Source organism: Ailuropoda melanoleuca, unplaced genomic scaffold (genome assembly GCF_002007445.2).
Source record: "Ailuropoda melanoleuca isolate Jingjing unplaced genomic scaffold, ASM200744v2 unplaced-scaffold11384, whole genome shotgun sequence".
In the NCBI taxonomy this organism is placed as follows: Eukaryota; Metazoa; Chordata; class Mammalia; order Carnivora; family Ursidae; genus Ailuropoda; species Ailuropoda melanoleuca.
Window position 1 is genome coordinate 967,842 of NW_023179820.1, and position 13,341 is coordinate 981,182.

A 13,341-nucleotide genomic window follows, 5' to 3' on the forward strand; every position below is an offset into this window, starting at 1 on the left:
AATTAACAGATAAGTTTTTTAGTGGTGTCTGTAGGGTTTTCTATATATAGTATCACATCTAGTTACAGTTTTAACGTGTCTGACTTCTTCCTTACCAATTTGGATGCCTTTTATTTTTTGGTCTGATTACTATGGCTAGAACTTTAGCACCACACTGACTAAAAGTGGTGAGAGTTGGCATCCTTGTCTTGTCGCTGATCTTGGAAGAAAATCTTTTAGCTTTTTACCAGAAGTTTGATGTTAGCTGTGGGTCTGTCATATATAGACTTTATTATGTTCAGGTATGTTTCCTCTATACCCACTTGGTTGAGATTTTTTATCAAAAATGGATGCTGAATTGTGTCAAATGGTTTTTCTGCATCTTTTAAGAAGATACTATTTTTACCCTTCATTTCGTTAATGTGGTGTATCACATTGATTGATTTGTGGATGTTGAACCATCCTTGCATCCCTGGAATAAATCCCACTTGATCACTGTATATGATCCTTTCGATGTATTGTTGAACTCAGTTTCCTTACATATATAATATTTAATGAGAATTTTTGCATCTATGTTCATTAAAGATGTTGTCCTGTAATTTTCTTCTTTTGTAATGTCTTTGGTTGTGCTGGTCTTGTAGTATTAATCTAAAAGCATTCCTTCATCAACTTTTTTTTTTTTTTTAAGATTTTACCTATTCATTTGAGAGAGAGAGATAGCAAGAGAGAGCACAAGCGGGAAGGAGAGGGAGTAGCAAGCTCCACACTGAGCACGAAGCCCGAAGTGGGGCTCAATCCAAAGACCCTGAGATCATGATCTTGAGCCGAAGGCAGACACTTAACTGAGTGAGCCACCCAGGTGCTCCCCTTCTTCAAATTTTCAAATAGTTTGAGGATAGGTATTAATTTTTATTTAAATGTGTGGTAGAATTCACCTGTGAAGCAAGCTGGTTCTGGACTTTTGTTAGGGGTTTTTTGATTACTGATTCAATGTCATTACTAGTAATAAGTCTGTGAAGGTTTTCCAGTGCTTCCTAATTCAGTCTTGGATGACTGCATGTTTCTAGAATTTATCTGTTTCTACTAGGTTGTCCAATTATTGGCATATAATTATTTGTAGTAGTCTCTCATAATTCCTTGTATTTTCGTGGTATCAGTAGCTTCTCTTTCATTTCTGATTTTATTTTGGCTGTCTTTCTTTTTTCTTGATGAGTCTAGCTAATGGTTTATCCATTTTTTTAATGTGTTCAAAGAACCAGCTCTTAGTTTCATTGATCTTTTCTACTTTTGTCTGTTTCATTTCTGTACTGATCTTTATTATTTCCTTCCTTGTGCTTTGTCTTTTTCTAGTTTCTTTAGGTGTAAGGTTAGATTGTTTGAGATTTTTCTTATTTCCTGAGGTTGCCCTATATTGCTATAAATTTCCCTCTTAGAACTGCTTTTACTGTGTCCCATAGGCTTTGGAATGTTATGTTCCCATTTCCAATTGTTTCAAAGTATTTTTTACTTAAGATTTTATTTATTTACTTGACAGAGAGAGAAAGCAAGCACGCAAGTGGGGGGAGTAGCAGACGGAGAGGGAGAAGCAGGGTCCCCACTAAGCAGGGGGCCCGACATAGGGCTTGATCCCAGGACCCTGCTTTCATGACCCAAGCTGAAGCCAGACGCCCAACCAAGCCACCCAGGAGCCCCTCAAAGTATTTTTTAAATTTTCTCTTTGCTTTCTACCTTGACTCATTAGTGTTTAGTGAGCATGTTGTCTAGCCTCTGTTTGTTTATTCCAGTTCTTTTCCCTCACAGTTGATATCAAGTTTCATACTATTACGGTCAGAAAAGATGGCTGATATATCTTCAGCCTTCTTACATTTATTGAAACTTGTTTTGTGGCCTAACACATGATTTGTCCTAGAGAAAGTCCCACATGCAATTGAAAAGAATGCATATTCTGCTGTTTTTGGATGGAATGTTCTGTATATATCTACTAAGGCCATCTGGTCTAATGTGTCATTTAAGGCCACTGTTTCGTTATTGATTTTCTGTCTGAATGATTTATCCATTGATGTAAGCGGGGTGTTAAAGTCCACTACTATTATTGTATTGCTGCCGATTTCTCCCTTTGTCTGTAAATTTTCGCTTTACATATTTAGGTGTTCCTATGTTGGGTGCACACATATTTTCAATTGTTATGTACCCTTGTTGGATTGATTCCTTTACCATTATGTCATGAGCTTGTCTATAGACTTCTTAAGGCTATTTTGTCTCACATTTTAAAAAAAGTCCACACACAAAAAAATTAATTTTTTTTTAAAAATTTGAAATGATGGGGCGCCTGGGTGGCACAGCGGTTGAGCGTCTGCCTTCGGCTCAGGGCGTGATCTCGGCGTTATGGGATCGAGCCCCACATCAGGCTCTTCGGCTATGAGCCTGCTTCTTCCTCTCCCACTCCCCCTGCTTGTGTTCCTTCTCTCGCTGGCTGTCTCTATCTCTGTCTAATAAATAAATAAAATCTTTAAAAAAAAAAAAAATAAAAATAAAAAAAAAAAAAAAATTTGAAATGAAATAAAAAAGGTCTATTTTATCCAACAGAAGTACTACTACCCTGGCTTTTCTTTTTTCTTCATTTCCAGTTGCATAGACGATCTTTCCATCCCTTCTCTTTAACTCTGTATGTGTCTTTTTGTCTTTTAGTCTGAAGTGAGTCAGTACAGGCAGTGTATTGATGGGTCTTGTTTAGTTTTAGTTTTTTTAATCCATTCACCTTCTGTCTTTTAATTAGAGCATTAGTCCATTTACATTTACAGTAAGTATTGATAGGTATGTACTTACTACCATTTTGTTCATTGGTCTCTATTTGTGTTATAGTTCTCATTCCTTTCCTCTTCTCTTGTTCTCTTCCTTGTGATATGATGACTTTCAGTGTTATATTTGGGTTCCTTTCTCTTTATTACTTATGTATCTATTATAGGTTTTGAATTGTGGTTACCATTAGGGTCATAACGCCCTATGTATATAGCAGTCTATTTTAAATTGATGGTCACCAGGTGTGCCTACGTGGCTCAGTTGGTTGTGTCTGCCTTAGGCTAAGGCCATGATCTCAGGTTCCTGGGATCGAGCCCCACATCAGGCTCCCAGCTCAGTGGGGAATCCGCTTCTCCCTCTCCCTCTGCCTCCTCCCCCCTGCTCATGCTCTGTTTCTCTCAAATAAATAAAATCTTTAGAAGAAAACTGATGGTCACTTAAGATTGAACACGTTCTAAAGGTAGCACATTTTTACTCCTCCCAATGTTTTGCTTTTTATTTAATATTTTACATCTCTTTATTTTGCATATCTAACCTAATCATCATAGATATCACTGATTTTACTACGTTTGTTTTCTAACCTTCATATTAGCTTTACAAGTGATTAATCCACTATCTTCACTATGTAGTTACCTTTACTAGTGAGATTTGTACTTCTATATATTTTCTTGTTACTAATTAATGTCCTTTCTTTCCAACTTAAAGAAGTCCCTTTAACATTTCTTGTAAGGCCTGTTTTGTGGTGATAAACTCCATTAGTTTTTGTTTGTCTGGGAAACCTCTCCCTCCTTTAATTCTGAAACATAACCTCACTGGGAAGAGTATTCTTGACTGTGGGGTTTTTTTCTTTCATCACTTTAAATAAATCATGCCACTCTCTTCTGGCCTACAAAGTTTCGGCTGAAAAATCAGCTCATAGACTTATGGGGCTTTCCTTCTATATAATTAGTTGTTTTTCTCTTCTGCTTTTAAAATTTTATTGCTACTTTTTTGCCATTTTAATTATGTGGCTTGCTATGGACCGTTTTGGGTTCATCTTGTTTAGAACTCTCTATGCTTCCTAGACCTGGATGTCTGTTTCCTTCTCGAGGTTAGGGAAGTTTTCAGCCATTATTTATTCAAGTAAAATTTCTGCCCCTTTGTCTACTTCTGGACTCCCATAGTGCCTATGTTAGTATGCTTGCTGTTGTCGCAAAGAGCCTTATTCTTATTTTTAAAAATTCGTTTTTCTTTTCCTGTCATTTTCCTGTTTCATTTGAGTAATTTCCACCACCCTGTCTTCTTGATCACTGATCCACTCTTCTCTATCATCTAATCCACTGGCTGTGAGTGCCGACTATGACTATCCCGGGTATACTGGTGGTGGGGCTGCCCCTGCAACGCAAGAGCTGATGGTGGCGAGGCAGTCCTGCCTGAAGTTGCCTACAGGGTGTGGTGGGGTTGGAGCCACTTGGGGTTCAGGAGCACTGGTCTGGGCCAAAGTCACCGGCCAGTACAGTAGAGTGGGATCCATTTTGGAGGGGTGCCTGCCAAAGTGGGCAGGTTGCACAGCACTGGTTCACAGAGGTACACAAGGGCAGGGTGAATGGTGCCAGCAAGACAGAGTATCAGACCTGGCATCGCATCCATCAACACTTGCATCCCCAGAGAAAGTTCCTACTTAGCCCTGCCCCTCCATCACACACTCTTAAAACTAGTCAAAAAATCTCCTTCACATATGGCCCAGGTGCTTTTCAAACTGCTGCCTCTGTGCTCAGTCTCAGAGTGAGTGAGTCTGTGTATAGGCCCTTTAAGAGTGCAGTCTTGGGGGGCGCCTGGGTGGCACAGCGGTTAAGCGTCTGCCTTCGGCTCAGGGCGTGATCCCGGCATTATGGGATCGAGCCCCACATCAGGCTCCTCTGCTGTGAGCCTGCTTCTTCCTCTCCCACTCCCCCTGCTTGTGTTCCCTCTCTCGCTGGCTGTCTCTATCTCTGTCAAATAAATAAAATCTTAAAAAAAAAAAAAAAAAAAGAGTGCAGTCTTGGTTTCCCATAGCTTTCCAGGTATTCAGAATTAAGTCTCAGTGGTTTTGAAAGCCATATGTCGTGGGGTTCCTCTTCCTGGTACAGGTTCCCAGGGAAGGGGTGCCCAGTAAAGGGCTTGAACCCTTTGCTCCTCAGAGAGGACCACCACACCTATGATATCCCTCCTGCTTGTGGGTCACTGCACTGGGGGTAAGGGTCTCGGCCAGTCTTCATTTCTGCCCTTCCTGTCTCAATGTAACTTTTTCTTTATCTTTAGCTATAAAAGAGCTGTTTTGTTAGTCTCAGGTCATTCTCAGAGAGAGGTGTTCTATATGTGATTGTAGCTTTGCTGTGTCCGTGGGAGGAAGTGAACTCAAGATTCTCCTACTCCACCATCTTAACCTCCCCCTGTGATTATCTTCTTTTGCTGATCCAAATTATCCCCAATTTGGCCTGTGACATTTCTCCATCATTCTTTGAACACTTCCTTCATTTCCTGATGTCTCAGAAAATATAATATTCTAGGTTTATCCCTGGCCCAAGCTGGAGTCAGTCATCTCTCCAAGGAGTACTGGTTTCTTTTAGTGTAAAATGACATTTAGAAGCTATAATCTGGGCAATAGGTTTGCTCATTACTATTAAGGTATCACTACTCCAAGGCAGGTCCTTTCAGTGGACTGATCTGAAATATATGCATGTATTATATATACACACACGTGCGCACGCGCGTGCACACACACGCTTTCATCTCTATTTCTTTTTTTTTTTTTTTAAGATTTTATTTATTTAATTTGACAGAGATAGAGACAGCCAGCGAGAGAGGGAACACAAGCAAGGGGAGTAGGAGAGGAAGAAGCAGGCTCATAGAGGAGGAGCCTGATGTGGGGCTCGATCCCATAACAATGGGATCACGCCCTGAGCCGAAGGCAGACGCTTAACCGCTGTGTCACCCAGGCGCCCCCATCTCTATTTCTACCTTGACTTATCCATATATGTATGTATGTATGTGTGTGTGTGCATGCAAGAGAGAGAGAGAGAAAAAGAGAGAGGCAGAGGGAAGGAGGGAGGACCATGACTTCACACTGATACATCCATTTCCGATCCAATACCATAGGGTTCACTTCAGTTTTCTCTATTTGTAACTCCCTTCTCTAACAAAGAGAAACCTAGTTTCCATTAACCTTAATCTATTTATTTGATCAATCCCCCAAATGTCACCTTCCCATCCTCCCTTGACCCCATACCCTATGATGCTGCCCCAACATGTGGGCGCCCCCCACACTGCTCCAGCTCTGACACCCATACAAGGCTACCCCTCAGGGCTGTCCTCCTCCTGTTCCTGGGGTACACCACTGCTATCCTAACACCTAACTTCCTCTGTACCACCTAAAGGTCTTAGGACTGAAAACTTTAGGAAGAGGAGAGGAAGAGGACTTCAAATGACTAACTCCCACAAAGGGAAAACAGTCACTTTACAGTTAGAAAAAGATGGAGCAGAAACTCGCTAGCCAAATGGTCAAAATGAACGTGACTGGTAATGGTACCAATTACCATTATGATGCTGTGAGGAAGCCACGGCATCAGTTCTAGGTGTTTCTGCCAAAACAGCACAACTGAATTCTATTATGAGAAAACATGAGACAAGCCCACATTGAATATAAATGGCCTATAATCTTCAAATATGTCAACATCATGAGAACTAAGAAAGGCTGAAGAGATACCCACATTCAAGGAAGCTAAAGCATTATGACTATTAAGTGCAACACATGATCCTAGATTGAATTCTGGACCAGGAAAAATAAAGCTATAAAAGAAATTAATGGGACAACTTAAGAAATCTACATATGAATTATAGATTAGAAAAGAATAATGCATCCATGTTATTTTTGCTGATTTTGATAATGATACCATGATTACATAAAATAATATCAGGCTTCCCGCTGAGTGGGAAGCCTGATACAGAGCTTGATTCCAGGATCCTGATATCATGACCTGAGCCAAGGTCAGATGCTTAACCAACTGAGTCACCCAAGCACTCCAAAAGAAACAAAAAAAATCTTTTCAATGAGCTAACTGACAGAACTAAATTTCAGAAAGCAAAAAGTACCATTTGCTACTAGACATATTCATTTTTTTAAACTCAGTCCACATATTTTTAGTGATTTACTCAAATAGCAGCAATCCTTATATAATGTGAATTTTAAAAGCCTAATAAATAAGCTATAAACATTAACTAATTTTTTGTCTCTAAATAATTTTTGCTATTTCAAAATATCTCAAAATTGTCACTCTTCTTAAACTCTGAATATGCATCAAGGGTGTCATAAAAACCAGACTCAGTGAATAAAATGTGTCATCGAACTTCCACCTAATGTTTCCAAACCAAGAAAACTTAAGTTGAGCAAAAAAATGATTTATATAGATACAGCTTTACAAATTAACAATTAATTTTCCACTTAAAATTCACTTAGTTTTTCATGACAGTAAACTTTAAATTCTCAGTAAAATTTCAGTGTCTTTCTCCAATATGAGTCTTTCTTTTTGCTCTACCTAGTAACAATGTCCATCTTCATTCTGGTTCATGTAAATCTGTCCTCCTGAACTCAAATTACTACTTTTCTTTTTGTTTCTTTTAAATTAATAAGGGAAGACACTGTGATTCTTTTAAGCAAAGGATTTATCTACTCACAAATATGTATATTCTAGATGATTACAAGACAGGGAAAAACAGAGTGGGTAAAATTAAAAGACTCTTTTGAATCTTTTCCCAAACCTATTTCTACTATGGTAATTCTTCATAACTGGCTAACATTAGTGCTTTATCAATTATATTTGGAAAACCAATAAAAATCAACAAAATGTAAAATTATATTGAATTTTTATAGCATTAATTCCCACTTAACAATTTATTTATTTATTGCAAGGCAGTGTATTAGGATTTATAAGGAGTTCAAAATATTAAAGACAGAGCTCTTGCCCTTGAAGATTTTATAAATCTTGGTAGGATATAAGTGAGTTAAATGAAAAACAGGTTTAATGACTCAATTACATGTCCCTATGTTATTTCTTATGTCCCAGTTATACTGACTAAATTGGGGAGATAACAAAAATATCAATCAAACATATTTCAAATATGTTCAAATTTCAGAAGTTACAAAAATACAAATAGTCCTATTAAAGTTATCACATTGCCATTTTATTTAAGATACACACCACAATTCTTCTAAACCTTACCTGATAAGGCTGAAGTTTTCAGATATCCATCAAGGCTGGGTAAAATGTCTTTATAATGGGGCTGAATTACATGTTTGCAGATGTAAACTGACCATTCTTCTAGGGCATTCAGGCCTACTTCTGCCAATGGGGTATAGCTCAGGCCCAGTTTAAAAGCCATCTATATATTAACACAAATAAGGTAAACTGAAATGCAGGAAATTTAACATTTGAAGAAAAAACACCAACTAGTTTTGGTTTCTAATGAATAAACCCTTCTACTGACAGATATTGCTGGAGGTAAGTGGTGTATCCCAGGTCATAATTGGGAAAACAAGCATCACCAGTCCATGTAGTTGGTATTATACTACAGACTTTCAACACATAGGTTTAATCCTCACGTCCACCTGTAAGGGAAGCTCTGAAAGGCCAAGCCAAGTATCCCTAGTCCCAAAGCTACTAAATGGCAGAACCAGGAGTGTCTGATGGGTAAGCACCTACTGTGACTGCAGGGTCAAGACCTTGATATTTCCATGTTTTCTAGAAAACATAACATTACGTGAAGATAATGGATTTGCTTAAGACAATGCACCTACCTGCAATGCAGGAACGTAGGCTCTAATATCAAGTTCAATGATGTCATGTGGCAGGGACAGAATAAAAGTCAAACAGGAGGCCAAAAGTTCATCTTTGTATTGCTTCATTTTAACTGATACCTTAACAAGAAAGAAGAGAAACATAGTGCTATGCACCTGAATAGAGCCTATAACTTGAAAATCAACTGAAAAATATTTACCCTATTCTCAAATATAAAAAGTAGCTTCTATATGACATGGCTTAATTTACAAATTAAGCACTGACCTCTAGGAAAAGTTCATTTGTTGAAGTACTTAATTCTCATTATAAGAGAGCTAAAGAATCCATTAGTTTCAAGTCAACATCATTCAAGCTGTATCATGAAAACTCAATGAGTTTTGAAACACAATGATTTCCTCTATTTGTGTTTCCTAATCCCTTAATTCCAATCTGAATTAAGTAAACCAATTTTTAAGTAATCAGATAATTTATGATCACTAAGATTTTTTATCAACATACTTTCCTTTTCAAATAGCCCATGATAACACTGCATAAATCATTTAAAAGTTACCTCTTTACCAAATTTTGTAAGCAAAGCAAAGCAAGAATACTTTTCTGGATCCTCAGGAGACTGTGTCTGACCCTTCAGACCAACTCCCTATTGAATAAAGCAGTAAATTAGTAAACTGAACAATAATCATAGATTTGTGTGTCCTAATCCAGCAGTTCCCAGTCTTACTTCTAAGGAGTGAATCCATTTTCACTTTGCCAAGGTTTTCACTTTGCCACGGCAGAGAGGAAAAAAACTGGCTCCGATAACACTTCAGGCAAAGGCCAGTGAGAAACAAAGCATAAAATGGAAAGTGAATGGCTGGTCAAAAGCCAGAGGCCTAGCTAAATCCATCCCCACGCCACCCCCGCCCCCACCGTCTTCCAACAAATACACCTATGACCCAAGAGAACTGCTCACCCTGTAATTAACCAGTTCGACCACTCATGATTGACTAGAGTGTTAGGTATACTAATTCAGTTATTCTCAAATGTCACTAGCCACCAGATGACCTGAGTAGTTTGTTAGCACAGACTGCTCAGCCTTGCCCCCAGAGTTTCTGATTAGATAGGTCTGGAAAGAGCATAGAGTTCCTAAGTTCCTCGGACCACACTTTGAGAACCTCTATTAATCTAACATTATTAGCTGCAGGTGCTTGTAAATCAGAACAGAAAATGCTATTAATTAACTTTTTTAAGAGTGTCATTCAATTGCCACTCACACTATCAATTTTTGAAAGTACAGAAAATATTTTAAAACTACAATATACTATAATCTTTTATAATGGCTTTATGCACAGTCATGCAACCCCAAAACACAAGAATATTCAATGTCCCCACCAAAAAACACTTACCTCAAAATATTTTATTTTCTTGGCATTTCTCATAGCAACAGAAAGCAATTTGTAGAAACCACTGATGAGAGGCAACCGTGTAGACTGCAAAATTAATTCATATGCAAATGAATGTACCCAGGGCTCAAAAAATTCTACATGCTTTTCAGGAAGAATCTCTCTGTAAAAACAAATTAAGAGCTTAATGTAGAGTATGGGGCAAGACAGTGGAGGAGTGGGGGACTCAGTTTCAACCAGTCCCCTGAATTTAGCTGGGTATCTACCAAGACAGTGTGTAGACCCACGAAATCAACTGGAGATGTAAGATTATACGTCTGCATCTCTAGAGGGGCAGAGGATGATCAGTGGAGAGGTACGAAGTTGTGATTGAGCGGACTGAAGGATGATAAACGGAAGAGGGAGGGAACCACCAGAAACTAGCCACTGGAAAGTGATGTTAATATCCCAGTGAAAAAGCGTCCTGCGCCTGGCGACAAGCGATAGCTTACAAAGCGGAGGCAGCGGTTCTGGGCCTGATAACAGCGCTTAAAAAGAATCCAGGAGCTTAAGGAGCAAAGGCCAGGACCCGCGTGGCAGACTTGTGCCTGCAGACCCAGAGGCTGACCACCACCGCAGCCCCTGGCAGCCCCCGCAGCTGCTGCAACAGCTGGCCCAGACCAGGATCACTGGGGTTTTGGACAAACGGCAGCACAGACAAGCAGGGGCCAGAGGTGACCACCGAAAGTATTGCTTGGGGTGTGCACTGCGATACTGTGGGAGGCTGCGGTTTTCAGCAGCACTTACAGAGGAGGAGACTATGTGTTCTGGAGGGTTCAGAGAAGAGCAGACTGCGGCTTCTCTCCTCCGGGGCGGAGGTCTGGGAGTGGACATTTTCATTCGCTCTGACCCTCCGAAAAGATGAGAAAAGCCGCCAGAGAACAAAAGCCTAAAAACCCGGTTTGCACGGAGCCTAAGGGGGCAGGGCAACTCCACCCAAGCGGGGTTGCCTGAGAAACAACGCGGCAGGCCCCTCCCCCAGAAGGCAAGCTGGAAGAACAAGAGGACAACAACTCAAGGGTCCCCATAAAACTGTAAAACCCCAAAACCAGGGGAGAATAGTATATTGAGCTCCTGGTGTTGCCTCACAGCCTGAGTACTTCTTAGATACAACTTTTTTTTTTTTTTAATTCTCATGTTTCTTTTTTTTTCAGACTTATCACTTCAACTGTATGTTTAATACAACATATTCCATAGTAACTTTTCAACTAGTACTTTTTCACACCTACACTTTTCTTTTTCTTCTTTGTATATATAGATGTAAGCTTCAATGTCTTTTTTCCCTATTCAATACTACCTTTATATTTATACCAGTTTTAATTTCCCTATAACTCTGGGACGTAGTGTTCTCTAACAAAGAGAACAAAATACACCCAGGTAGAACTCAAATACCCTACCTCACCCACATTGAGCACTTACAGCCCCGCCTCCTCACCCCCCCTTTCTTTAATTCTTTCTCATGTTTCTTCTCTGTTTTTCTTTTTTACCTACTTGTCATTTCAACTAGATATTTAATGCAACATATTCCATAGTAAATTTTAAGTGGTACTTTTTCACACCTATACTTTTTTTCTTTTTCTTTTTTTATATGTATAGGTATAAGCCTTCAATGTAGCCCGTTTTTTCCTATTCAATATAAAAATATATATATAAATATTTATATATATACCAGTTTTAATTTCCCTGTAACTCTGGGAAGTAGTGTTCTCTAACAAAGATAACAAAATATACCCAGGAAGAACTGAAACACCCTACCTTGCCCACATTGAGAGATTACAGCCCCCCTTCCCTCAACCCCCTTTTTTCTTTAAACTTTATACAGTTTATTCTTGGAGTTCATTTTGGCTGGGGTTTTTTGGTGGTGGCTTCTGATCGCTCTGAACTTTCCCAGGGTCGACCCTGCCTGGATTGTGGTTGATGTTTTCAACTCTGTACATCCCCTCAATCACCCCTCCACAGAATGACTAGGAGGAGAAACTCCAACAAAGAAAAGAACCAGAGACAATGGCCTCTCCCACAGACCTAATGAATATTGATATAACCAAGATGTCAGTCAGAAATAGTCTTCAGGATAACAATTATGAAGACAATAGCGAGACTTCAGAAAACCATTAACAGCTACATAGAATTCGTAAGGGCAAAAATGAGACCAAATCAGGCCGAACTTAAAAATGCTATGAATGAGATGCAATCTAAACTAGATATTCTAACAGCTAGAGTAAATGAGGCAGAAGAATAAATTAGTGACCTAGAAGATAAATTAATAGAAAAGGAAGGAACAGGAGGAGGCCTGGAACAAACAGCTTAAAACCCATGAAAACAGACTTAGAGAAATCAACGATGCCATCAAACATTCCAATGTCAGAATCATTGGGATCCCTGAGGGGATGGAGAGAGAGAGAGAGAGGTCTAGAAGATATATTTGAGCAAATCATAGCTCAGAACTTCCCTAATCTGGGGAATGAAACAAGCATTCGTGTACTGAGGCAGAGAGAACCCCTCCCAGGATCAAGGAGAAGAGACGAACCCTCGGCATGTACTAGTAAAACGCGCAAATCTTGGAAGCAAGGAAATACTCCTAAGGGCAATTAAGGGGAAGAGATTCCTTATGTATAGAGGGAGGAACATCAGAATAACATCAGACCTGTCCACAGAGACCTGGCAAGACAGAAAGGGCTGGCAAGACATATTCAGGGTACTAAATGAGAAGAACATGCAGCCAAGAATACTTTATCTGGCAAGGCTGTCATTCAGAACGGATGGAGAGATAAAGAGCCTCCAGGACTGGCAAAAACTGAAAGAATATGTGACCACCAAGCCAGCCCTACAGGAAATACTAAGGGGGATTCTATAAGAAGAAAGACCCCAAGAGTAATATGGACCAGAAACTTACAGAGACAACCCATAGAAACACGGACTGTACAGACAATAGGATGGCAATAAACTCATATCTTTCAGTAGTAACACTCACTGTGAATGGCCTAAATGCTCCCATGAAACGGCACAGGGTTGCAGATTGGATACAAAGACAGGACCTATCCATTTGCTGTCTACAAGAGACTTGTTTTGAACCTAAAAACACCTCCAGACTGAAAGTGAGGGAATGGAGAACCATTTTTCATGCCAACAGACCTCAAAAAAAGCTGGGGTAGCAATTCTTATATTTAAACCAAAGACTGTAATAACAGATTCAGAGGGACACTGTATCATTCTTAAAGGGTCTATACAGCAAAAAAAACCTAACAACTGTAAATATCTATGTCCCCAACACGGAAGCAGCCAACTACATAAGCCAGCTGTTAAACAAAATAAAGAATCAGATCGACAATAAT

At 39.4% G+C, this 13,341-nt stretch overlaps 1 protein-coding gene across 9 annotated transcripts in view; it reads right to left on the minus strand.

The window, feature by feature from the left end:
• PRKDC (protein kinase, DNA-activated, catalytic subunit) overlaps positions 1 to 13,341 on the minus strand; it is a 247,506-nt gene that overhangs the window by 206,548 nt on the left and 27,617 nt on the right. For 7 of the 9 annotated variants that reach the window (XR_004622659.1, XM_034650151.1, XM_034650155.1 and 4 more), the window contains 4 exons: positions 9,974 to 10,133; positions 9,142 to 9,228; positions 8,591 to 8,710; positions 8,016 to 8,175 (listed from right to left, as the gene is read on the minus strand). Coding sequence is in view for 8 of the 9 variants with exons in the window: in XM_034650151.1 (XP_034506042.1) it covers positions 8,016 to 8,175; positions 8,591 to 8,710; positions 9,142 to 9,228; positions 9,974 to 10,133 (527 nt within the window). In the remaining variant the exon portion in view is untranslated. The remainder of the gene's footprint in view (positions 1 to 8,015; positions 8,176 to 8,590; positions 8,711 to 9,141; positions 9,229 to 9,973; positions 10,134 to 13,341) is intronic. The other 2 variants (XM_034650158.1, XM_034650152.1) reach the window with 2 other exon arrangements.